The sequence below is a fragment of the Chiroxiphia lanceolata genome, chromosome 1 (genome assembly GCF_009829145.1).
Source record: "Chiroxiphia lanceolata isolate bChiLan1 chromosome 1, bChiLan1.pri, whole genome shotgun sequence".
Classification (NCBI taxonomy): domain Eukaryota; kingdom Metazoa; phylum Chordata; class Aves; order Passeriformes; family Pipridae; genus Chiroxiphia; species Chiroxiphia lanceolata.
The window spans coordinates 111,465,235-111,492,317 of NC_045637.1; the positions used below are offsets into that span (position 1 = coordinate 111,465,235).

Sequence of the window (27,083 nt, forward strand, 5' to 3'; positions counted from 1 at the left end):
TCCCGCCGGAGGTTCCGGCCGCATGGCCCGGGGTTAGATCCGCGCCCGGCGGCGGGAGCGGGGCCATGGGGACGGCGTCGTCCCTGGTGAGCCCGGCGGGCGTGGTCGGGGAGGTGATCGAGGACACGTACGGTGGCGGCGGCGAGGCCTGCGAGATCCCGGTGGAGGTGAAGCCCAAGGCGCGGCTGCTGCGCGGGTCCCTGCGGCGCGTTGGCGGCTCCCGGCCCGGCGGGCTCATCGGCGCCAGCTTCAAGTCCACGGCCTCGGTGCAGGAGCTGGAGTGCGTGGCCGAGTACGAGCGCCTGAGGAAGGAGTACGAGATCTTCCGCGTCAGCAAGAACAACGAGGTGGCCTCCATGGTGAAGAAGGAGGCCAAGCTGGACAGGGAGAATAAGCGGCTGCGCGCCGAGCTACAGGTAGCGCCCGCTGCCCCTCGGGTGAGGGGACTGATCAGCAAAGCTGGGGCTGCGAAGGTCTAGTCCCGCTTCCCTGGGAAAGCTGTCAGGGAGGCGGCGGGTGCGAGGGAAGGCAAGGTACTGAGGGAATGGTGCGTGCCCCGGTGCTATCCTGGTGAGCCATAGGGATGCCGTCAAGGTGTGCGTCTGGGAATGGGGACCGCGCCGTGCGGTCACTGTGGTGACCAGTGATAGAATCCCTGGGAATGGCCTGAAGTTGTGTCAGGGGAGGTTTAGGTTGGATATTAGGAAAAGATTTTTTCCCCAGAGAGTGGTTGGGTAGTGGAACTGGCTGCCCAGGGAAGTAGTCATAGCACCAAGCCTGACAGAGTTAAAGAAGGGTTTGGACAATGCTCTCAGGCACGTGGTGCAATTCTTGCGGTGACCTGTGCAGGGCCAGGAGACGGACTCGATCCTTGTGGGATCCTTGTGGGTCCTTGTGATTCTGTGATTCTGTCTGCCCTGCAATAAGGAAAGATGTAGGGTGTTGGGATAACATTGTAGACAGACCTGAAAAGCAGTCTAAACCCTTTTATCAGTGATAAAACTCAGAAAGAAATGGTATATTAAATGTTTTCAGGCCCTTCAGAAAACTTACCAGAAAATACTTAGGGAAAAAGAAAGTGCCTTAGAAGCTAAATACCAAGCAATGGAGAGAGCTGCTACTTTTGAACACGATCGAGACAAGGTCAAAAGGCAATTCAAGGTATGGCTTGACTTTTCTTTTTGTGGGAAAATGACCGAAAAAAAAAAAATGGATGTCACTTGTTCATGTTCCCTAAATGCTTCTTCAATAGCTTTCATGAAGACCTCATGAAGACCTATTTCCGTTAAGGTAATCCTGCCAAAACCTCTCTGTGAAACTATGAGGAAAAAGAATAGAAAATAAATTTTTAAATATTAAAAGAAGAATAGGCAGTGAGGCACATTAAACTAAATTCCTATGTTATTTGAACATGGGAGTATATTAATTTTTGAGAGAGACAAGAAAACATGGGCTGCAAACTGACATGTGCTGAAGGAATGTATAAACACAGAGTTCCATTGTTTCTGAATGAATTTTATATATTATGTTGTAAGGTTTAACACCTCTAGCTTACATTAAAGAAAAATGTGTACTGGTGCATCTCTTTTGACTGCCAAAATATGATAACCAGTTAAAGACAATTCCTCCATTTCTGGAGGAATGACTTGAAAGGGCCGATACTTGTGCTGTTCCTTTGCTGCAGATGACACTTCTACCACCCAAAACAGGGCAGTATAGCAGGTCCTAGTTTTGTACTGTTTTCAGGATTCTTCTTATCCTTAATTGTAACTGGTGTTAATGTTTGGCAGATATATAAAAAGAGGATTGGTTTTGACCTTACTTAAGAAAATGAAACTTGAGAAATATTTCATTTTTTTTAAATTTAAATCTAGGTTTGTGGTTTTTTCCCCACATGACAGTAATATTTTACAAACAGGTCATCTGGAGATGCTTGATCACTTTCTATCATAGGAAATTTAAATTTCTGCAACAATAATAAGTAAATACAAGATTATATGTGATTGTAAAAAATTACATAGAAGAATAAAAGGGAACCTTTGAAAAAATATTACATGTAGTGATTTTAGAAAACAGTAAACTTTAAAAAGTGAAGAGAGTTATTTGCCATTTTTAATGAACATACTAATGCAGGCTTCTAACTTTCAGAATGGTATGCTAAGGTTTAAAATGATAAAATTTTAAAAATAGATAATTTTAAACTATGTTTTCCTGCTCATTTATAGACTACTGATGGCTTTGTGTTCACATTTTCATGCTTTTGCCTGCTAAATGAATGCTAGAAGCTTATTTTTCCAATTGAAAGTAGCTGAGTTCAGGAACTGATACTGAATTTTAAATTTTTTTAATTATTACCTGCTCGTAGATTTTTAGAGAAACTAAAGAAAATGAAATTCAGGACTTACTGAGGGCCAAACGAGAGCTAGAAGCAAAACTCCAGAGACTCCAGGCCCAAGGAATCCAAGTGTTTGATCCTGAAGAGTCTGATTCTGATGATAATTGTACAGATGTTACAGGTGAGAATTTTATCCCCAATATTTTATGTTGAAACGTGACTGAAGTCTCAGTAAAGCACAAGACAGATATTTATATTCTTGTGAAAAAGAGTTTTATTAATCCAGATGAAAAGCAACTTAAAGTGGTTTAAGGGATAAAAGCAATGGACTTTGCAAACTTGTTTTAGATTGTGAGAACCCCACATTTCTGGTCTTACACATGAATAGATGATGAAGACCAAGTACTGTCTAGACACAGTGACTTGAATGTTTTTTGAAAATTGTTCCATGAACAATTCTGAGTTTTCTAGTCTTTTCTGAGTTTTCTGATCCTAGATCTGAGAGATCATGCTCCAAAGGATCCAAAAATCACACCTGAAACTAGAGGCAATCTTAGACACTTTGGATGATGACATATACTGTATTTTTCAGAGTAGCAGAGTTAGATATTTACAAAGATGAAGTATATACAAAATCTTGTTTATGCTCTATGAAATATTTGATAACATGGGAAGGGTTCAGATGGGTGTGTGATCAGTCCACTGACTTCGGATCTGATTCAAAATAGAGCAGTAATTATAGCAGATAACACTCCTCAGGATGACCATTAATTCTTACACTATAAGGGGTTACTGAGGAAAAACTGTGTGCAAATGCTGTTGCTTAACCTTTGTTTTGCTTATGGAGGTATGTCAACCATCACATCTTGGCAGGAGTATTTAGAAGTGGAAATGTTTCAAAATACAGTGATGGTTTTTTGCATAGTAACTGTGCAGTATCTTGGGCTGCATCAAAAGCAGTGTGGCAGCAGGTCGAGGGGGGTGATTCTGCTCCTCTGTTCACTCTGGTGAGGCCCCACCTGGAGTCCTGCATCCAGCTCTGGGATCTCCAGCACGGGGAAGACATGGACCTGTTGGAGCAAGTCCAGAGGGGGCTGCCAAGGTGATCAGAGAGGTGGAGCACCTCTCCTGTGAGGAAAGGCTGAGAGAACTGGGTTTGTTGAGCCTGCAGAAGAGCAGGCTTTGAGGTGACCTAATGGCAGCCTTCCAGTACCTGAAGTGAGCCTCCAAGAGAAATGGAGAGAGACTATTTACAAGAGCATCTAGTGACAGGGCAAGGTAGAAAAGCATCAAACTGAAAGAGAGTAGGTTTAGATTAGATATTAGGAAGAAATTCTCTACTGTAAGGTTGGTGAAGCACTGGAATAGGTTGCCCAAAGAAGCTGTGGATGCCTCATCCCTGGAAGTTTTCAAGGACAGACTGGGTCTGGTATTGAGCAACCTGGTGAAAGGTGTCCCCGCCCATGGCAGGGGGGTTGGAACTAGGTGATCTTTAAGGTCCCTTCCAAAGTAACCCATTCTGTGATTCTATGATTTGATGAACGTTAGTAGTATAGAAAGTAGTTTTCCTTTATATATTTTTTCTTTCTCCTTTTGTATTAAATTAACTTTTCAATTCATACTTCCCTTCTTACTTCATTCTAAGTCTTTTTCAGTTTCCTGATTTTCTCCATGGAAGGTTTATTTAGTGTCTTGAATGTTGTATATTGGTGGGCAGAAATGTAATCCAAACATATTATGAAGAGATGCTGTCAAAGCTGTCTCAAACAGCCCAGATTTCAATCCTGATCTACAGCCCCTCTATGCTTTTTCATTGCTGGAACAATTCCTGAACAAAAGTTGTCAGTTTTGTGATGGGCACAAATGACTGTAGCAATACTGTGAACTGTTTTCCTGATTTGTAATGCAGGTCAATATTTGAACTAACAGATGTGAGCAATCTGTGTAATAGCAAATATTAGCAAATAACCTCATCCTTAACATCGTGGATTTGCATTATCTTTGAACAAGCGCCCATATAGAACTACAGCACATAAAGGTGTGACTGAATCTGCTGAAGGAGAGAAAAATTGGTCAGTGGCATGTGGCTGTAAGTTTCAGCTGGAGTATTAAGGACTGATAATTTACCTTGTTTAGTGACAATGAAGAGGGTTTTTTTTTGTTTTCCAATTTTTAGCTACTGGGGCACAATCTGAATACTGGAATGGAGGAGTGTTGGGAAGTGAGCCATCCATGGGCAGTATGATGCAACTTCAGCAGTCTTTCAGAGGGCCTGAATTTGCTCATAGCTCCATAGATGTCGAGGGACCATTTGCAAATATAAACAGAGGTAAGTAATGGTAGTTTGTTTTGCTGGGATTATAGTTGTCTGTGTAATTTTTCTATCCATTCTTAAGTAATTCTCTTCTTTCTTAGCTGCTTTTGTGTCCGTTCTTGGGTAATTTGACTAAATGGTTATTTGGAATTCTTCTTTGTAAAAATAAAAAGAAATGTAGCTGTACACACTAAGTTTAATATATGTGGTGATTATGGCACGTGCAGCAGTGATTTTAGCAAACATCAGTGACTGGTGCTTTGCTGTGAGTAAACCAAATACCATTTTGTTGCTTAAATTAACTATGGAAGATGGTGACCTTTCTTTCAGTATCTGCTGGTGTTCTATTTTCTGTTTGTATTCAGATTCTATATTTTCTGAGTATTAACGTGACATTTATATTGGTTTTTTCATTGGATTTCCGTGGGGTTTGACTCTGCCTAGGGGGCCATTTATGGAAATCTAATTGCAAGATCAGGATGTATGTTTTGTTATGTAAATCAGTGCTAGATACTTTCTTGTCAATAACTGTTGCTTTTGAACTTTCCCAAATGTCTCTTGTAAATTGGCTTCTGGTACTTTGGTTTCCTTCACTGTTGTCCTGGCTCTGGAACCTCTCCTGCATATAGCTGACTTCACTGGCAGTCTCTCCTTTTTTTCTTCAATCCTTCAGGCTGTGATTCAGAAGTCTGTACCTGCAAAGTGGGAGGGGAGGGTCTGCCCTGTGATGGTCAGTACCTTGGGGTACTGAAAGGAGAACCTATTCCTATCTGGAAAGAATGACCAGCCACAAAATGAAGAAGGTTTTAAAAGTCATTGCTTCTATAGGGAATAGACATATACTGCTATAGAAAGCAATGGACTTTTTCTCTAGAAAAGAAAGTTCCCATAGATTTTTGCTGTCATTTATTTGCATGGTGTAATTGAAATGCATGTAGATCTGGAGGAAAAAAAATGGTTATGAGTGAATTTGGTACTCCTGCATATTATTACTTACTTTACAACTATCAGTTTGATTTTGTGTAAACATGTCATCAGTTCTTTTTAAAGGAAATATTGTAATGATAATATAAATATACTTAACATTCTTGTATTGCCACATTATCAAATTGTATGACATTATCAGATTATATAAATCTGTTCTCTAAATTAAAATTTATAAAGTTTAAATAATTGACTGAAATGTTACTACTATTTTAGATAAAATGCATTATTCTTAATATTAACAGGTGATGACTTGTCTTTTATGCAGTGCAATGAGATGTGGAGATCTCTAGACTTCATTTTGGTTTTTTTTTTCATTGACAGATGATTGGGATGCTGCTGTTGCCAGTTTATTACAGGTCACTCCTCTGTTTTCCCATTCTCTGTGGAGTAACACAGTAAGATGTTATATTATTAGTACTGATGAGACTCAACCAGAAGTGAACATCCTCATTAGAGTAAGTACCTCACAAACTTATGCTCACTTTTATGCTGTTTTGTTTCCAATGTGATACTGATTCAGAAATTGGTCTAATATTTCTTGAAAGTTTTAGTAGATGTAGTCTGATTTCAAAAAAAACAGTGAAATATTGTCAAGGACTTCAGGGGGAGAAACTGCCTAGAGAAAAGAAACAGATTTGGTTAATGGGTCTTTAGTACTATGCACGTTTAATAATAAAGTACTATTATTCAAATTTGCTTACAGAACTACTCTCCAAAACTTCAAAGAGTCTGTGAAACAATGGGGTACTTCTTTCAAGTTGTTAATTTTTCATCAGAAAATGAAAGGCCTCTTCAGGATGTAAGAAAATGGGAAATTGAAAAAAGTTCGTTAGTCATTTTGCTCCTGCATTTAACTTTGCCAAGGTGAGGATTTTCCAGACTGGTAAAACAAATGGAAATTGGTAATTTATGCAGAGCACATAGCTTATTAAAATGCATGTGATGTTTTGCTCAGTACATTTCCTAAGCTAATATCTTCAAAGTGATACTCCTTCAAACTTTAGGTTTGCTAGTGCAGACACTTGAAAGGATATATCAGCTTTGTAGCATTTCCTTTTTCTTGTAGCTACAGATTCTCTTAAAATACAGCTTGAAAGATGTCTTCATAATACAGAAATGTTTTGCTTTCCAAGAGCACCTCTCTGTTGTCCATACAGCTGTGTCTTAGGAATTCAAGATGGCTGGTGCAAATATCCTCAGTGGTTTTCATTTGCTTATCTAGCCTTACACCTGTCTGTAGTATTTTGGGTTTATTCTATCACATATTAGTTTCTGCTTTTGGTTGTCTTTTGGATTAATTTCATGGCACCCCTGTTTGTTACCTTATGCTAGCTTTTGACAGCTTGATTTACTGAAGTCATGATGTTTTACAACAAATAGTGATGGAATGTGTTCTGTTTGCTCAGTGAGTAATTTCCTAACCTTCTAGAAGAAGAAACATGATTTACTAAATGAAAAACGCCATCCTAGGGATACTTTCAGTATTGTGTTAGAAGTATTTGTTATCCATTTGAAAATTTTGGGTGGAGCGTAGTTTTGATGCTTGCAGGAGAGAGGGGTGTCCTTTTGCTGAAGAAGAGAGAAAAAAAGATTAGAAAAGATAATATTAAGAATCACAGCGTGATCATTCCAAAACATCTGTGTGAATACAAAAATCTGAAGATACCAGTATGCATTAAATTTAATTTTAGAGGTAGGTTTTGAACTCTAGGGATTTCAAATACTGTTGTGTTATTAGAGCTCTTGTGTTAACTTGACCACCTGTATTATTTCTGTAAATAAAAAAATTGGTCCACAGAGAATTAAAGGCTAGTTTAAGACCCTAGTAGCTAAGATTTACAACAATAGAGTGCTTTAGGAAACAACCAAGTGCCATGGATGATGATGATTTGTTTTTATAGAGGAACTGGACTAGAGCTGCCATACATTTATACTCTTAGGAAGGCAATGTTGGCTGCTGAGGATATATTGGCTCGGAGGGGTTGCTGTTGCCAAATAACCCAGTTTTATGTATGTGGGGCACAAGTGTTTAAGGACAAAATAAGCAAGGAAAAAAAAACAAGTTAAAGATTGTTCCTGCCAATAGTATTAATTTGGAGAATTTCTCTTAGAGAAACTCTGATGAAAATTGTAGTGCTTGTATATGGAACTAAATATTTGAGAGATCCCATTTGCTATTGTCAGCAACCCCAAGTCTTATAGTTCCTTCTGTGGAACAGGAATGTGAATGATATGTATGGATTTTATTCACATATTCAAATGCAAAATGCTTTTGAGTTTGGACATGTGTAGTTCTCCTCTTTAACTACTGTAAATTGAAAGACTGTCCTGTATCTGATAAATACTAAAGGACTTTTCCTATAAAGATCAAGGAATACAACAGAGCCTTCAGAAAACTGATGACAGAGCATGTATAGGATGCTCATTAATCATATATGAAACCATATTCTTTCCATGCAAGGCAATTACCTTTCACTCTGCAAATTGGTATGACAGGAATATCAGCTTTTAATTTACAAATCAATAATCATAAAAATGAATAAATGATTTTAACGGTTTTGGTACAAGTAGCATAAATTTTCCCTTAGCTTTTCCTTGCTTCAGAGTTTTTCTTAAATTCTCTTTTGAAGTATTTGCTTGCCTTTTGCTGTAAATAGATATGACTTTTGAATTAGATTTTGCAGTGAAACCCATCTTTGGAGCTTGTGTTGATTGAACTGTTTACTGCAGCAGTGTAATATAGCACAAGAATGCTGATTTCCAATCTAGTTGTTTGTTGGAGGACTGTGAAGAAGCCTTCTTGAGAAATCCAGAAGAAAAACCCCGGTTAATTTACCACAGAAAGGAGGATGACAGAGTCAGTTCAGTCTCGGTGCAACAGTTAATTGAGCAAATTTCTTACGTGAACAAAGCAAAGGTATGGCATTTAAAAATTGTTCTAAACAACATTGAGTGCTAATAGGCCCAGATTTTAGGAGAAATGGCATTACACTCATTGCTCTGGATGCTCTAATGTAAGCAAATCGATGAAGCTGTAATTTATGAATGTTGCAAAATTTTCATTAGCGGAGGAAAAAAAAAAGCAACTGCTTTTTTCACTAAAAAAAAAATCTATGTTATAAGGATAGAATTTCTTACCTGTGTTTAGGCACTTAAATGGCAGAGTTATTTATCTGAGTGCCTCTGCAGCCACTGAAGAGAAAGACGTGTACCTCCAGAGAGATTCCTCCTGTCTGAAAATAGATCAGTTGCCATTTTTTTTTCCTCTACAGGGAGAACTGTTGACAAGAGTTGAAACTAGATGCCCAACTTTAAAGATCTTAGGCAAAATGAATCTTCCATAAGGAAGGCAACAGAATGGAATTTAAATGTGTTCCAGAATGTTTTTGTATGAAGTCCTAGATACTGTTCTCAATTGGACTCAGATTTGCATCATGCTTTACCATTTACTTTTTCAGATTATTGACCATGTTGGAGGTGTGGAGGAAGGAGCATATGAAATCTATAGTTGTGTGGAAAAAATAATTAAACAGGTAGAGTATATGATGCATTTTAGCTTTTTCTGTTCCTACTCTGATTTATGGTCTTAAATTATGTCAGTGTGATTACTATATACTACTTAGATGTAATTCAAAGTATCTTTTTGTATTTTATCATTAATATCTGGCAAGCAAAGAAATGTGCAAGTGGAAAATAAAACCCCAAACTGAGCAGTGGTTTTATGGACAGAAGAAGATACACCAGGGGAAAGGGATCTATTCATGGCCTAAATTAGCTTTTATTTTCTCTTTATCCACATCATAGAATAAGGAAAGACTGCGTAGTCCATTCTGTCCTTATTCTTCCGTGTGGTAAGTTGCTCCCTCTATGAGATGACTAAAATCAATGTCTTGAGACCTGTGCATTCAGAGTTAACTTGGTTTAATCTAATTGCTTATTTATTTATGTTCTCTTCTACCCTAAAAGGAAATGAGCATATTGGTGTTAGTAGAGTTGCATTCATACTGAGACTAACAGCAAAAATGCCTGCACTGTTAAGAATTGTAATTGTAATTTTCTCCATGTAATCTTCTTTTTCCTTAGGATATATTGGGGTGTGAAATGACAGAACTAGAAGGCAAGGATTTAGGTAACAAGGAAGACTCCACTGCTCCTGAAGAAGAAGTTTTTGGTGATGTGTTGTGGGATGCACACGATGAACAAGAGCAGATGGAAGCTTTTCAGCAGGCCTCTAATTCAACATGTGAACTGGGATTTGAAAAAGTAAGTACATTGGAAAGGTATATGCATGAAGTCATCATTCATTTCCATCCCTTGCTAGGCAGGATGTACTTCTATAGAAGAATCTGTGTCTGAAAGCATCCTTGAGGCTATTACTCCTTATGCTAGAGACAACCCTATTTCTTATATAGATGGCACATTTCTTTTTTGGGAGAGATGCCAGTTTGTGTGTTGTTGAATGGCATTGATGAAGAAGTAGTTGTTGTTCCTGCACTGGGGGAGAGTGCTATAATGGTGTGCCAAAGGCACTTTGTCCTCCTAGACTTCAGGACTTTGCTTGTCAAAAGAAAAGACTGAATGTCTTTCTTCTTTTTTTTTTTTTTATTTTTTCTCTTCTTTTATTTTCTTTTTCTCCGAGAAAATCCCATCTCTATCTTAACAGCTGGATTTAGGTTTTTAGGAGATGACTTATGAAAAGATTTCATCTCATCTTGCAGCCATGTAAGAAGAACATAGGAAACTTTAAAATAGAAGGCTGCTGAATAGCTTGGTACTTACTCATTACTGGAAATCAAGTTTTTAAAACATTTCCAGTTGTGAGAGTCAGGAACAGGGAAGATATAATGAATGTAGGAAGATAAACATTAACATTGTCGCAGAATGTGGTGCAACAGCTTATTTGGGCAACCTTCCTCGATGTTACAATGTAACATAAGCACACAGTTTCTGTATTATTCTATTTAAATTCTTAGTGTCCCTATTTACTAGCATAATATGTTCTTTTACTTCACTACTCTTATACTGGTGATGGTTTGGAAGACTGTAACATCTTTACTACATTCTAGAGCAATAAAATATTAGAACATTAAGGAAAAAATACCAATCTATATCTCAATTTTGAAGACAAAATATTTCTCCCAAGCAGATGATGGGTGTGGTTTGGGGTTTTTTCGTCACCTGCTACAACATTCTTGGACATCCAAGTGAGTCCAAGTGAGTGGTGAAAGAAGACCTTCTTTTGTGTGCTTAGTGTCTCAAAATATCATTTATGGCAAATGCCAACTTCGAAGGCTTTGTCCTGGCAATCATATCCAGTGCAGTGGAGTAGTTTGGGGAAACAGGGGGCAGGGAAGCCTGAACAAACATTGTACCCTGTTGCTTTAGTATAGTAACACTAACCCCATTTATTAGCACTGAAGGTTCCATTTTAGATGAGATTTATTTATTTTATTTATTTTACACTTTTAAAAAAAATGGTAGTAAATTTTGTGGTTTCAGTGTTTCCTGACAACATTTTTTCCATTTGTATTTCATTTGTATTGCATTTCAGTAGTTATTCCTTTACCTTAATAAATCAGTACATACATTTTGAATCTACATGGTTCACAGTCCCAGATACTGTATTTCTGCTTTAAACAGTGGAATATTTATAATGATTGTTTCTTTTTTATAGTATTTTGAACGTCTAAATGACCTAGTAGCAGCACCAGCACCAATTCCACCACTGCTTGTATCAGGAGGACCAGGCTCTGGGAAATCTCTCCTTCTGTCAAAATGGTAATATTTTTTTTTTACATGAATGAAATTTAAGAAAAAAGCATTACATTTCAAATATTGTATCAGTCTAATTAGAGGTAAAACCAGGGCATTTACAATGCAGTGTAGTTACTGAAACATCCTGGAAAGATTTGTGATATTTGAGTAGCAAATTCCATCTGGACTGCCTTTAACATCTACCTGACTCCAGCTGCAACACCTTACAACTGTCTTTGCACAGCATTACCATGTGGTTTTGGTAGCTCAATAATGTTACCCTTTTCTGATACACAAGAGGCGTCCTCTGGAGTCTTTTTAACCGAAATAAAGGAAAAATCCAAATAATTTATCACAGAAATGTATTTTGTGGTCACTTGTGAGCTATGACAAAATTTGCTGGCATGAAAATAAATCGATGATGTCATTGCATCTTAAAAGTTACTATCCAGTGCCAGGAAGGACATTTGTTAATTGCTGTCGGTACCGGGGAGAGCAAAAATGGAATCTGATATTAAAAGTTTAATTATAGCTCAGGAAATGTCTGTCGTATTTTGTAAGATAAACACGGAACACCTCTAGCTAAGATACTGTATCTCCTTTGGCAAAACTGATGGTGTTTGTTTGGGATATATTTGCAAAATTACACTCTGTTGAGTCTGGTTTTTTCCTTCTCTTCTGTCATTAGGATTCAATTACAACAGAAGCATTCACCAAACACGTTAATTCTTTATCACTTTGTTGGGAGGCCCATGTCTACTAGTTCAGAATCTGCATTGATAATTAAACGCCTTACTTTGAAGGTATGATGTGTTACATACCCTGCATCGCTTCTTGCTTTGGAAAGTGCCACTGCATGTCAAAAGATAAAATTTTCTACAGATTTTTCTACATCAGTGAAAAGTAATACAAATGTAATAGAAAAGCATTCAAGTTCAGATTGGACAGGGCTCTGAGCAGCCTGATCTAATTGAAGATGTCCCTGCTTATTGAAGGGTTTTGGACTAGGTGATCTTTAAAGTTCCCTTCCAATCCAAACTGTTCTGTGAGTCTATGAAATGTAAGGCATTATAAAATGGGGGGAATCTGATCCCATACACTGAATATAGATAAATTAAATAGCATCTCTGGGATATTCATAATAGATTGACATTAGCAGTTTCCTTTCCAGTGACCTACACTGATGACTTATAAAACCGTATAAGCTCCTTCCAAAATTCCTTGCCATCTGGCCAATGGGAGAGGCAGGTGGTACCTCTTCTGTCTATGTGTTTAGCAACCTGAGGTTGTATTGGACCAGTTGGCACCATATTTTTCCTAGACTAGTCTCTCTCCTATGTTAATTTATTTTTAATTGTGTACTAAATACATGGGGAATAAGTGAGGAGTCTTTCTGTGCCAGGGTCTGAGCTTTCTTGTTCCATCACAGGGTGGCACTAAGGACCTTACAGGACTAAAACCCTTAAAAAATGAGATCAGTTGTGCTATCTTTGCAATTTTCTCATGTATTTTAGAAGTTTGCCTATTTAACCTGTACAACTTTAAGTCTTTTAAGTCTCCAAATTTCTTGTCCATTGTGTAAACTCAGGTAATTTCTCTAGAATTTACATACTGAGTTGAATAAATATTCTTTGTTCTGCATATACTGAAAGATTTGTGTGTGAACTTGACTAGAGAAATTGCCCCAAAATCAGGTGGGGTTTTTTATTTGTTTGTTCTTGTTGTTGTTTTTTCTCCTCTTAGAACTTCTTTCAACTATCCTACGTGATTTTTAAGGTAGAATTTCTTGTATCTGTTTATAATTCTGCAGCTTATGCAACACTCTTGGTTAGTGTCACCTCTGACTTTTGATCCAGCTAAACTTCTGGAAGAATTTCCCCGTTGGCTGGAAAAACTTTCTGCACGCCATCATGGCAGCATTATTATAATTATTGATTCTATTGACCAAATACAGGTATGTTTTCAAAGTATTTGCCATTTGTCCATCTAAAGGAAATCTTGACTACTGTAATAGGTTCAGCCATGGCTATGTAACAGAAATATTAGTGTTTGTTTTGCTCTAAAGAGAACATATAGAAAATAGTTTTGTAAAAAGTGCAGTTGAGTTATTTTTGTAGATAAATTTTATGTTGGGTTGCTTGGGTTTTTTCCTTCTAAATTTATCTTAACACTTTAATTTTTGAGCAGTTTGGTTACATTACTTATCGAAAGATTCAAGGCTGTGAGCTGACTTATGGGGCTTGTAAAGAGCCTTCGTTTTAGGAGGTGTACATTTCAGCAATAGTATTCTATCTGCTTTGTGTAGTATATAGTCGTGCTGATACTTATAGTTGAATCATTTAGTCCTGTCTCAAGAACTAGACCATGAATAATTTTTAAGGACACTGGAGAATTTAAGACTCCTTGCATTGAGTTGTGCAGTTAATGAACTGTATTAACTTCTGGCATTGTTTTGAACAATCTTTATATTAAGCAACCGCAATTTGTTTTTAAGCAAGCTGAGAAGCATATGAAGTGGTTGATAGATCCACTGCCAGTGAACGTGAGAGTGATTGTGTCAGTGAATGTAGAAACGTGTCCACAGGCTTGGAGGTATGTTATATTTCTGAGATGTTTCAAAGTAGCCTGGGTTAGAATTATTATTTTAAATTACAGTTACTCATTGAAGAGCAGACAGATTTGTCAAGATGTGGAGATTTAATAGGGTATGATTTTGCAACCTGTGAGACAAATGAGACCTTCTCTGTTGTAGTCACAATGACAGATTTTAGCTGTTGGACAGTCAGATTTCTGTTCTACTGTGATGGATCTATCCACACGACTGTATGGAAGATGATATTAAATGCAGTCAGATGCGCATCAAGAACCGCAGTACCAGGATGTAGATTCAGGATAAGGTTAAAAGTGGAAATTTGACTTGAGAGAACTAGAATTTCATAGTAGCAGGGAACAGCTTCAATTACTGCTTTGATATAAATCTTTAAAAAGCTCTGGAGCTGTGATGCCTTTTTTTTCCTTTTGTGTGCTATTTAATAAGGTTCGAATATGACTTTGTTCTCTCTTACCAAAGGTTATGGCCCACTCTTCATCTTGATCCACTGAATTTCAAAGATGTTAAATCTCTCATTAATGCAGAATGTAGCTCTGCAAATGTTAAATTGACTAAAGAGCAGGTATGTCTGTTGTAGTTTTTCTAAAGTACCTTACTTTGCTATAACTTTTAATGAAAACATGGAAAAATGACATAAGCCCAGCTGCCAAGAGAAAGTATTATATTTAGCTAACTAAATACTGTTGCTCAAGATAGCAATGGCTCCTAGCACTGAAATGCATATGGAGCAGCATAAATTTTTAACACATAAACAGTGCAGTTGCACATGTTGCTGTAAATGTGTTATTTTATTTTAGCATACTAGAAGGTTTAGTTATTTTTAATTAATTATTGTTGCATAATAATGTAACAATGATTGGCCGAATGGGGAAAACAGTATTTTACCTTTGTCATGGAGACTGATTCTGTAAGATAAGCCTCATGTTGGGATATAATGTTAGATCCTTACTCTTCATCTTAAATTCAAAAGGAAGCTTTCACTCATATGCTCCTATAGCTAGAAAAATATGCAGTATTTTGTGCAGTAGTTACCATGTCTTAGTGTTCAGATGTTACAGATAGAAGAATATCTAGAACTTTTATTTTCTTGTCAAACAGTGAATGTTTTATTTGTTTGGTAAATTTCATCGGTTCACAGATTTTACTTAAAATGTTGTAGGAGAAGAAGCTTGAGAGACACTGTCGTTCTGCCACAACTTGCAATGCTTTGTATGTCACTCTCTTGGGCAAAACCATTGCTTGGTAAGTTGAGATGTTCTGGAACTTATTATGCTCATCGCTAGATTAGAAGACTTTAAGTGGGTTTGTTAGCCTTTTGAAATACTTTCATTTAACATGGAATGAATCTTGTTAAGGAAACACAGTGGAGAAGTATGCAAAGTTTTCACCCTTCACTGGCTGTGAATGCAATAGGAAGAGAAATCAGAGAGTATACAGTCACCATTTTCATAATAAGTGAATCCAAATAGTTGTATCTTTTTCAGCTCTTCTCTTTATATTTTTTTTTTAATGTTGTTCTTCTTCCTGGGTATGTCAGTTGCTCCAGTGCTTTTTAAAGGTGTTTGGAGAGTGTTGATATTGTTTTATTAAACAGTTAAATTCAGGTGTGTTGTGTTTGTTGATGTACCAGATAGCTTGCCTCATAGATTTTTAAGGCTAAAAGGAACTTCAACAACTGTTTAGTTTAACGTCCTGCATATGGTACTTAGCCTTATAATTCCCGCTGTGGAGAAAATTAATCTTCCCTCTTGTGCAAGAGAATACTTAATAAATGCATTGGCTTATTATTAACCTAGACTTCCTCTTGTTGAGAAAGATGCATTTTTAGTTAAGAGACTCCCAGAAGATGATACACTAATTGATAATTTACTCCGGGTGACCGATTTTCATTATTTTTGTTTCTGTTTTATGTTCTAGAAGGCTTGATTGCTCCTGAAAACATACTTTGTAAATGCATTAAATGAAACAGCAGCGTATGGTTTTATCTTTATCCAACCTGATGTTCTTATTTTATACTCCTGCTGGAGGAAAGAACACTGCAATTTACTTTTTTGTACAATAAAATGTTGCAGCTATTTAGAAAAATCAGACAATATGACAGAAAGTGGGGTCTGGAACTCACCTCTTCTGTGTTTAATCTCATCAGGTGCTGTGCACCTTTTGAACCCAGTAGGAATCCAGAGCTCTTCAGTAGTTTCAATTCCAGCTTACTCAGCCAAATTTAATATGCTAAACCTTGCCCTTTTTGTCCTCCTGCTCAGTGTTGGAAATACAGGAAATATTGACGAAATCCTTCAGCAGTGTTGCCAATGTCAAGACACAGTGTCACTGTACAGGCTTGTTCTGAGATCAATTCAAGAATCATTGCAGAGTGAAAAAGAGAAAGGTCTTTTGAGAGAGGTAAGCAGATTAGTGTGTATTATTAGCATAGAAGGGACAATTTCATTAATCTAATTATTTCTGTTCCATAACTATAGAACATATGATTGCTTTGTGTTAAATATAGACTGAGCTGTTGTCTCACAAAATAAAGCAGAGTTTTTTCACTATGATGTGGTATAGAGTTAGCACTTCCTTGCTGATCACTGCCCTGATCTGGTGATTAACTACACTGAGCATAGTAAATGCAATCAAAACATAGTATCTTGTGAATACAGGGCACTGCTTATTACATTTTTGACTTCCCTTCCTACCTTTACAGAATTTCCCTCTTGTGTGAAACATTTTTTCTTATTAAGACAAGATACTCAATAATTGCTACTTCTTTGGTAATAGCAGCATAACAACCTTCATTGTATTTTACTTAGATGGAAGTTCCTCACGATAAGTTATTTTTCCCCAATGTTTTAGAGGAAAGTCTAAGGAGCCATTTTTTTATCCCAGTGTCCCATTTGGTGCTTCATTTATTAGAATATTAATGCATTAGCACTGAGGTCTCTTCTTTGAGAAGAGGGAAAGGGCTTGTGTAGGCAGGATTTTTTTTCCTTTGGCTACAAAGTTATCACAGCAATAAACAATATTTTTCTTTACATTTCAGTGTAACGAAGCTCTGCAGCAAATATTGCTAACCATAAAACGTGTTTTCTGCTCTCTGTAGATACTGTGTGTCATCGGTGTCAGCCACAACGGCATGAGTGAGTCAGAGCTGATGGAACTTTATCCTGAGCTGACTTCTGCAGTCTTAGCCTCGCTCCTTCACAGCCTGCACAAAATGTGTTTGCTGACATATGGCTGTGGTTTGCTGAAGTTCCAACACCTCCAGGTAATTCTGAACATGTGCAAGTGAAACTCCCCACCCCCCGCCAATGCCAACCTCTGTTTTTAGATAAGTTCTGTTGTTAACTAGGTAGGTCTTGATGTTTGCTCATCCATTCTCCTTAACATCTGATCTGATTTAGAATCACGTTGAAAACTACTAGAGCTGTGATACCAATATTGTTGAAAATCTGATCTTTCAGATCTTCATAAATTTCTGATCTATTAGTTATTAACTCTTTGTGTACTAGAAAAAACTCATTCCACAAAAAAAAACCAAGAAGAATTGAAGGAGAAGGGAATATTACCTGAATAACCAGAGCTTTGGTCTAATATAATACAATCTATTTGCAGTGCCTGTATCATTGAGAGATTTTCATTCTATAAAATAAAATGCGTTTCATCTTGCTTAACACACTGTGTATCATCGGCACTTAAGCAAATTAAATGCATTCCCTTTTTTTTAAATGCATTCCCTTTTTTTTAATTATCCTTACTTTCAGGCTTGGGAGATGGTGAAACTAGAGTATATGGAAGAAGGTGAAAATGTTATTTCTGCCTATAGACAAAAACTAGTGGAGTATTTCACCATGCAGTTAAGGTAGGTCAGAATTCCTCAAGAAGTGCTAAATTGCCTCATAGATATTTTTGTTTTCTTCATATTCCTTCTTTGGTTGAGTTTAATAAATTGTTATGGCAAAATAACTCTGCAAAACCCTCGTTGTCAGTTTAGAAGTTTTATTGATATGTTGCTTTTTAATCTTGGAATAGAATGAGGACTGTGGAGGGGAATGGGCTATGATAATGATAGAGTTGTCAGGTGAAAACATAGGGCATGAATTTATACCATATCAGTTATCTTGTACCTGACCCCATGTGGATTTTTAACTCCCAGTGAATGCTAGGAAATTTGAGGTTGCTTGGAACTTGAAGTTCATGTCCAGCTTGCAAACTGATTTGCATTTACATCCTGAGTTAGTGTGTCCCAGCTGTGGGCTGCTGCTTACTGCTCCTCTGAGCATCCACTGTTGGGTAGTAGAAAGCCAAGAGAGCCACAGCATGGCAGACAGAGGAGACACAAAGGGACACTGGGCTGCTGGAGGGCTGCAGTCCTGCTGGCAGGCACACAATAGCCCATATGGGATGGAGAAGCAGCTTCCTGTGGAGGGCCTGGGGGTTCCAATGCCTTCTGAGGTGAAATTAAAATGAATATGTAAGAAAAGGGACTACCTAGGTCTTATAGTAATCTGTCTGTTTAGTCATTCACGTATGGCAATTGTATGCTTGCCTAGTTTTCATGTCAAATTGAGAAGTTCTTTTAGGCCTCTGGGGTTTTAATTTTAATTTGTTATTCTTTCAATAGTCGAGACCGGGTGACTTGGAGAAGCGCAGATGAACTTCCCTGGCTCTTCCAACAGCAGAGTGATAAGCAAAAGCTACACAAGTGTCTTTTGAATCTCTTTGTATCCCAAAACCTTTACAAAAGGTACAAAGGTAGCCACTTCTTTGGGGATTATAAACATTTCAAAGTAATTTTTTGTCAGTATAAATCAAAAAGTGACAGATGCAGATTAAAAGTACTTAAATAACAGAGGCTGAAGTGCTAAATGCTGTTTTCATGTAAATAATCTATTTTTTCTATTCTGTTACACCTGGGGGTTGGTAAAGGGATAATATTGCTGTTGAATAGCATTAGTCTTGTCTCTGTAGATGCTGTAGCATAAAGACAACGTTTGTGCACATGGCCCTTTTGTTTCTAAGCTAGTGTCAGTCTGAATAGAGGGGTATCAAAGATAAGATGAGATTCTTATTTCCTTGTTAAAACAGGGGACATTTTGCAGAATTGCTGAGTTACTGGCAGCTGGTTGGGAAAGATAAGAGCTCTATGGCAGCTGAGTATTTTGACTCTCTGAAAGAATATGAAAAAAACTGTGAGGGAGAGGAAAGTATGATCTGCCTGGCTGATCTTTATGAGACCCTGGGACGGTTTCTTAAGGACCTAGGTCTTCTCAGTCAGGTAAGTACGTTTAGAGATTGTTGTAACAGCAAAAAGGCAAATTAAGCAGAGCTCAGTGTGTACTTTCTATTGCAGTTGATAAATTATTGTAGCATATATGATGCTGCCTGCTGCCATCATACTCTGAACTTGGTTGTTACAGGCTGTAGCTCCTCTGCAGCGGTCTCTGGAGATTCGAGAGACTGCGCTGGATCCAGACCACCCAAGGGTGGCACAGTCACTTCACCAGCTAGCAGGAGTGTATGTTCAGTGGAAGAAGTTTGGAAATGCTGAGCAGTTGTATAAACAGGCACTGGAAATCTCTGAAAATGCATATGGAGCTGAACACCCTCGGGTAGCCCGTGAACTTGATGCACTTGCGACCTTGTACCAAAAGCAGAACAAGTAAGCTTAAATACACTGCTGTTTTTCTTTTATGTGGAGGTAGTACAAGAAAAGTAACAGCAAATATTTTCTTCCTGAAGCCAGAACTTTTCTTTGGTTCTTTTTTTGAGTTAATGTGTTCTAATGCAAACATGAGCATTCCCTCTCTATTCTTGTAGCAGGCCACCTAGGAGGGGCCTGCTTTTGTGTTTAGTTTAACAAAAAACTTGGAGAGATAAAGGAGTGGTATTATCTGGCCCTTGGCAGTTTGGGTGTTTTTATCTGTGACAAAAAGTATGATTGTGTTCAAGATTCCTAAATTCTCAAATCTGTACCCTCAAGTAACTTTAGAAGCTTTCCAGCATACTCATTGAAGCTACATTTGACATCCTTCTAACACTACAAATAACTGTTTTCAGATATGAACAAGCTGAGCAACTGAGGAAAAAGTCCTTCAAAATACGCCAAAAAGCAGCAAGGCAGAAAGGCAGTTTGGTAAGGAAATGTGCAATATTAAAAAAGAAGTGCAGGGCATGTTGCGACTCTGCTAAAGAGATGATAAAATTTGTCTGCAGAGCTGACAAAGCTCGAGGGCTTTTGATAATTGTGGGCATAGGTAGTGAAGTAGCTTAGCAGCAGCCTTGGTAACTGCCCTTTCAACTCTGCTGGAAGTAGAGATGTATCAGTACAACTGGAATAGAGTTGAGAGAGATGGAAAAGAAAGAAGTGGTTATATACGTTTCAGGGGTGCAGAATTACTGCTGATCCCATTGTCTGTCAAAGTGGCAAGGGAAAAAGGTGTTCTCCAGAATAGCTGAGGCATTTATCCTACCAGTGAATACAGTGCTTACTGCAATGGAAAATCCCAGTAATGATATTAGGTAACATACTGAGTTTTTATCTGTTTTTTATTTCTGTGTTGTTTTCCAGCTCCAGGGTTCCTCTTGTCATTCTTGAGCTAAGGGTTTGTCATGTAATGCCTGTACTGTAAGAGTTCAGCTAATAACTCCAGAGCTCTAGTTGTAGCTCTAATGAAAGTAGTAAAAAGCCATAAAAATGTTGCTATTTCCACAGTGCTTAAATACAAATGAATTTGGTTCATAAAGATTTGGTCCATTTCTGTAATGAGTTCTGCTGCACAGATATTTTTATTAAGACTGCAAAGATCAAAAATAGGCAGAGTGCGTAACAACGGCCACACTTTTTACTTGTGATTTATTTTGCATGTAAGATTTAACTTGGCAGCCCATTTTACAAAGATCCATGTGACACCTTGAGTAATACTGTAAAAGCATTTGTATATGGTGTTTGGTGTTGGACATTATATTGATTTGAAGTTTTGATCTTATAAACCTAAGAATTTGGTCTGAATTGGTTGTTTGAACTGTGAAGTTTATGCAAATTAGCATGTTTGATGCAGGGAAACTGGTTCATGTGACAGCACAGTAACTTGAATGCCTAGGAATTTTCACCAAACTTTCACATTTTAGTTACATTATAAATAAGCATGTGCCATGTAGCTCGAAAAAAGAACTTAAGTAGGATTATTGTGCTTCTTTTGATTTTCTATCTTGAGTGTTAAACTTTAAAAGTAATGGTGATTGGCTTACATTGCTTTGTTCTTTGCGTAGTGTGGCTTTGCTCTCCTGCGTCAAAGAGCCCTGCAATTGGAAGAGCTCACATTGGGCAAGGATACACCAGATAATGCTCGAACCCTTAATGAGCTTGGAGTCCTCTACTACCTGCAGAATAATCTTGAGTAAGTTGTAGTAATTGTGACACCTCCACTGAGTGGTCTCAGAGGTCTAAATGGAGACAAAGCATGGAGAACTAGTATTAAATGTCAGGATGAGGAACTGCCTGGTTATAATGGATGCTGTCAGTTTTATGGGGGAATCACCCATTGTTTTGGCAGAGGAGCTGCTGTAATCCTGTAATGGAATAGTAATACACAACTGCAGTGAGATAAATATGCCCTTTGCTTGAGTGGTAGCATTACGCAGTCTTTTCTACTTTTACAGTTCTCACAGATTCTGCTATGAGAATCTAGCTCATGACATATATAAATTGATTCCAATCTCCCCCCCTTTGGCATGAAAGCTGTCTGTTGAACGCTTTAACATGTTTTATAGTCTTTAAAGTTACTTGAAAAATGTGTTGTGTGTCCTAAACCTTCACCTCATACATCACAATTGCTTTATCTATGGAAGTACTTGATTACTATGAGGAGTTGCCCAGAAGTCTGAAGAATGTTTTGAATAAGGAAGGATTACTTGCGTAATTGAAGATGGAGGTTGAATTAAAGAAGAGAATAGCTATGGGGGCGTGTAATCTGCTAGATGGGCTTTTCAGTCCTTAATAGGGGGATCCAAGTTTGCACAGAAATACATTAATTATCTCTCTGTCTACATCTATCCTAGCAGGATGTATAGTTCCACACTGCATAAAAGAATTGCTGATTTGGCATTTGCTTATTTCGGGGAAAGTCCATTACCAGCTGGCAGCACCTGTGAAGCTTCCAAGCCTGAGTTTGTTTTGTTTCAAACTTCAGCCTGTAGAGATATTACAATAATGTTAAAATATTGCTGAACAAATATATTCTGTAGGACAGCGGAGCTTTTCCTGAAGCGCTCCTTGGAAATGAGAGAGAGAGTCTTGGGATCCGACCATCCAGACTGTGCACAGTCTTTGAACAATCTGGCAGCCTTGTACAATGAGAAGAAGCACTATGACAAGGCTGAGGAACTCTATGAGAAAGCTTTGGACATCAGGAGGAGAGCATTGGCTCCAGATCATCCCTCCTTGGCTTACACTGTGAAACACCTGGCGGTGCTGTACAAAAAGATGGTGAGCACAAGCCTGTTACCTTTTCTGAGCACGTGAATGAACTGTAATGCCTTCCATTGTTGCCATCTTCAATCCAAAAAGAGTGGAGCATGGGAATTCTGTCAGCTATTGGTGTTCTAAATACATGCATAAAATATGTAGTAAAATGGCCTCAGTATGATTCCAAAGAGCCCAGTAGCACTTTCAAAACACACCTTATTTAAAAAAAAGCTATTTCTGATTCATGTCCTCAGTGTCCTGCATGCTCAGTGTTCACCACAAAGAATTTCTGGTTTAGTGTAGTGAATGTTTTAGCTGCAAGTGAGGGAAGCTCTTCCTAGCTGTATTTGAGTTCTCCACTGTCTGCTATGTGACATCCACACACAAGAGTTTGGTCAATTATGCCCTAATGGAAAAATCACGTTTAAGGGTATACAAATAGTTCTTTTTACACAATGGCCTTGAACATTACAGTCCAATTGAGGGTAACTTGAAGGCTTACTAGAGAGATGCTACTTTACAGATAAACTGTCTGGCTGAGCCATCTTTAGCTTATGTTGACCTAGTGAAAGATGAGTTACTCCCCTGTAAAATGCACTGTGGGGAATAACACGTGTTAATGCAGTACAAACTGCATTTCATCATTTTAAAATGTTTTATGAATATTTGTGTCTGTAGATGGTTGTTCTAACTATTTGATATTATCAGTGTAATAGTGATATACAGTTTTCAACTCTTGAACCAAGATCAAGTTCAGTGGATGACAAACATTTTATTATTTTACAGTTCTTCAAAGAGAAAATGACCTTGAAGATAATCCCTTGGATCAAATGTGCCTGTGATTTTGCTAAATAATTATTATTTGCTATTCTCTGCATTAAATGGTTTGGGGTCACATATTCTCTGCTCACTTCAGCTTCTAAATTTCATGCTGCTAGAAACTGCAAAACCACTCAATATTTGCATCAAAAAACTCTTTGCCAGTTTGAAGGAGCACAAATTAAAATCCAGTGGAGAAAATTATTTTGGTTTAAGTACAACTGAAAATTCTTTTTAAGAGCTTTCTCAATGAGACACTTGTGGGGAAAAATTAAATTAAGAAAGGAAGAAATAGACATAGAAAAGAAGCATGTTAACTGGGAGTTGAATATGCTCAGTATTTTGGAAAATTAGGTCATAATAAATATTCATGATAAACAGTCTGTGCAAAATATAACTATTAATTAACCAAAGTTAACCCCTTATTCTAGAAACAGTTACATCTTCTCCAAGACTTTTGTTTAAAATAGGTTTTACTGTTACTATCTTGATACAAGAGAAATGAATAATTTTTTTCCCTGTTATTTTTAGGGAAAACTTGACAAGGCTGTTCCTCTGTATGAGCTAGCAGTTGAAATTCGACAGAAGTCATTTGGCCCAAAACACCCTAGTGTAGCAACTGCTCTGGTAAATCTGGCTGTCCTTTATTGTCAGATGGTAAGTTTTTCATGCCTAACATGTTTATTTTTCCTGTCCTAGACTTTTTTATGATTTGTACCTAAATGAAACCGAAGAAACTTGATTGCGTTTAAAAGGGAAATTCCTTATAAGACTTGCATAACTAAAAACCTGAGAAGGCTGCAGACTTTCTAGCCTGCAACTAATACGAGATTCAATGGAGATGCAGTCCACTTGTCAAATTCCTTAGCATCAATAGGAGTGAGTTTGTTTTCTTGTTTCCTGGATTTCTGCAATCTGTATATCTGATTTTTAAACAGGGATTAAAGCTACCTTAGGTAAAATCAAAGAGCACCTGGTAAATCTTTCAGGACTGAGATTTTCAGAACTGCATGGCAAGTCCAAACCCTAATTAGAATTAGTGGGAATTGCATTTGCAAGTGCAAGCCAATTGCTTTGACAATCTCAATGATCATCCTCATGTGTCAGTGGTATTGGGAACTCAAAACACCTTGCTGGTTAAATATGCATGACATTGCATTTAGAATGCTTTGATACTATGTTGGCAAAAAAAGAAAAGCAAATGTAATACACATCTGTAACAAAAAAAACCTTTCTACTACCCAAAGAAAAAGCAGATTGAAGCTTTGCCTCTTTATGAACGTGCATTAAAGATTTATGAAGACAGCTTTGGCCACATGCATCCTCGCGTAGGGGAAACACTGAAAAACTTGGCAGTGCTAAGGTAAGATTATATGCTTCAACCCTATAAAAGCAAATTACTGCATGAAACAAACCATCCTGGGCTTGTGTACTTGCTAGGAAAGTAGAGAGCTTTAAGTACTCTATGGTGTGTATTTCAATTTAAATGATTTGAGAGACTTTTTTTTCAACTGCGCTTTACTCTTTTCCAAAGCTATGAAAGGGGAGACTTTGAGAAGGCAGCTGAACTTTACAAGAGAGCTATGGAAATAAAAGAAGCAGAGACTTTGTTGATAGGTGGTAAAGCAACTTCTCGACACTCATCGAGTGGAGACACATTCAGCTTAAAAAGTGCATTATCACCAAATATTTTCCTGGAACCCGGACAAAGGTGATATAAACCTGCTCCAAGAAAATGCAGTCTCTGTTGGTATTTTAAAGCAGACAGAAAATTCGCAAGACAAATCCCTTTTTCCAAGGATTACATACTATTTTGGTACCGACACCTGTCTTCATGAATGACAGGGACACAAATGTTTCAGCTTGAAATCCTCCAACTTTGCAGGATGTATGGTACAAAGTGAACTGCTTTCGTTGTATATAGGTGCACATATTAGTTGCTAGCTCAAGTTATAGCTAATACCAAGAACATGGTCTTGATACCTCTTAGCCTAAGTGCCAGGATTATAACAAGTTAAGCTGAACCCCTTGTATAAACTCTATGGGGTAGTTCTTATTTCTGTGCTGTAATAGCATGGCTTAGAGGATTTGTGTATTTTTGCTTCACCAATCCTTTCTCCCTTTTCAGAAGCCTTTAAAGTTGTTTCTGAAGAGATGGTAATTTTGAAAAATTTTTGAAAATACAGTTCCACCAAAAGTTTTGCCTGTAGGGTTATTTCAGCTTTAAGCAAACTCGCATTCAAGGGACTTGTGCAAAATTAATTGCTTTCCTTGGGAAGCTAACATATCTAAATATATCATCAGCTACAGTTAAAGCTGTTGTCAGATTCCACTCTGTTCAGTAAAAATATTTCCAGTGAGGAATTGGAATGATTATGACCCAATTCCCTGTTGTTAAACCTTTAGTGATACTTTCACTATTTAATCTCACTGAATCCCTTAAAATACAACAGTGTATTTGCTGGGAAAACCTAGTGATGCAAAATAGTTTGCCATCAGATAAAGAGATGATAAACCAATCTACCTGCCTCTTGTATTTCTTAACACCCTAGTCATGTGGAAGAATCAGTTTGAAGTCTGGTCTCATACAGTGCACAAATCCATGAATCAATTTAAATACATACTTTTTATTTAAAAATTAATATAAGTGGAAAATTAATTGAAACCTCACTATAATGTTTCAGAGGCAACTAATGTAAAGACTTATTTGATCCAGTTTGAAAAATGCAAATGGTCTTCACCTCCAAGGGGTACTTACCTTGCACCCTGTGTTTTCCCTCTTTTGGAGTAGAATTAAATATAACCCATTTCAGCCCTTATTCTAGTTAGGAGGAATTTAATATTTTGATAAGGCTCTAACTTGGCAAAAGAAACAGTATATGAAACTGACAGCACAAATATACAGCCCAAATGTGATTTTTAAGATGAAGATTTAGTTTGAAAAAAAAAAATCAAAAATAGCTCTTGAAGATATTATGATACAGCAACAAGAGCTGGTACTTCCTAATAGCTCTCTGGATATTTTCCTCTTATTCAGAAAGTGGGTTTTTAGTCAAAGCAGGAATTTGACCACTGTATTCCAGCCACCTTGAAGAGTTTTGAAAATGGGAAAGTTTCTTTGCAGGATTGTTACCAGCTAAGGAGAGGGGCAAAAGGGAAAACAAACACCAACCAAAACCCCTCAACCTACTTAGTTTGTGTGTGTTTCTGTTGCCTGCTGTTCCTAGATCTGGTAAATCTCTTCTCTAAAGAATTACCAGATATCTGGTCTGTCACCTCTGTTCTGATTTAACATGTAAAATGATGTATCTTGCTCTCCTGAATAGTTTTCCTTTTCTAATTTAAATAAGAAGCAACTTTCTAGATCTTCAGTGTTACATTAGACTTTACTACAGAAAGTAAAGCAGGATCACGTAGGACTAAGAATCCTATGGCTGTGTGTCAGCTGTAGTCACTGTGTGCTCACAAGACAGCTGTCCCTGTACTTGCACCTCATGGACAGTAAGGAAAAGTAATTTATATATATGATGTATGCCAGGTAATAATTCTGTGTAGGATAATTCCTCCTCAAAACTGAGGGTCACCAGCTTCAAGGGAGATTTAATTACACAGTCAGAATATCAAGATTTGATTCATCAACATTCATGCGACACTGTAAAAACTGAAAACTTCTTTTATAAGACTGCCAAATAAAGCTGGACTTAACCATGGCAATGTGCTTTAATTTGTTAGTTCATAACAAAAGAAGTAATAAATTTTCTATTGTATTTTACAGTTGGAGTAGATTATACTTGTAAATGTC

General features: G+C 37.5%; 1 protein-coding gene across 1 annotated transcript; it reads left to right on the forward strand.

Annotated features, from left to right (window-relative positions):
* NPHP3 (nephrocystin 3) lies at positions 1-27,053 on the forward strand. The gene is made up of 27 exons (XM_032691098.1): positions 1-416; positions 1,036-1,161; positions 2,366-2,516; positions 4,512-4,664; positions 5,958-6,091; positions 6,340-6,500; positions 8,406-8,553; positions 9,095-9,169; positions 9,720-9,899; positions 11,311-11,414; positions 12,079-12,193; positions 13,201-13,344; positions 13,885-13,982; positions 14,461-14,563; positions 15,161-15,243; positions 16,263-16,401; positions 17,099-17,263; positions 17,760-17,857; positions 18,620-18,742; positions 19,084-19,273; positions 19,416-19,657; positions 20,056-20,131; positions 21,268-21,395; positions 22,243-22,483; positions 23,813-23,938; positions 24,529-24,644; positions 24,816-27,053. The coding sequence occupies exons 1-27, from the start codon at positions 66-68 to the stop codon at positions 24,994-24,996; spliced, it is 3,951 nt and encodes a 1,316-aa protein (XP_032546989.1). The 5' UTR covers positions 1-65; the 3' UTR covers positions 24,997-27,053.
* The last annotated feature ends 30 nt before the right edge of the window (positions 27,054-27,083 follow it).

Excerpts from the sequence above, each read along its gene's own strand:
- NPHP3 (XM_032691098.1), top strand. The coding sequence starts at position 66 with ATGGGGACGGCGTCGTCCCTGGTGAGCCCGGCGGGCGTGGTCGGGGAG. Across the intron at positions 13,983-14,460 it reads ACGTGTCCACAGGCTTGGAG|GTTATGGCCCACTCTTCATC; the intron begins GTATGTTATATT and ends CTCTTACCAAAG. Across the intron at positions 17,858-18,619 it reads TATTTCACCATGCAGTTAAG|TCGAGACCGGGTGACTTGGA; the intron begins GTAGGTCAGAAT and ends TTCTTTCAATAG.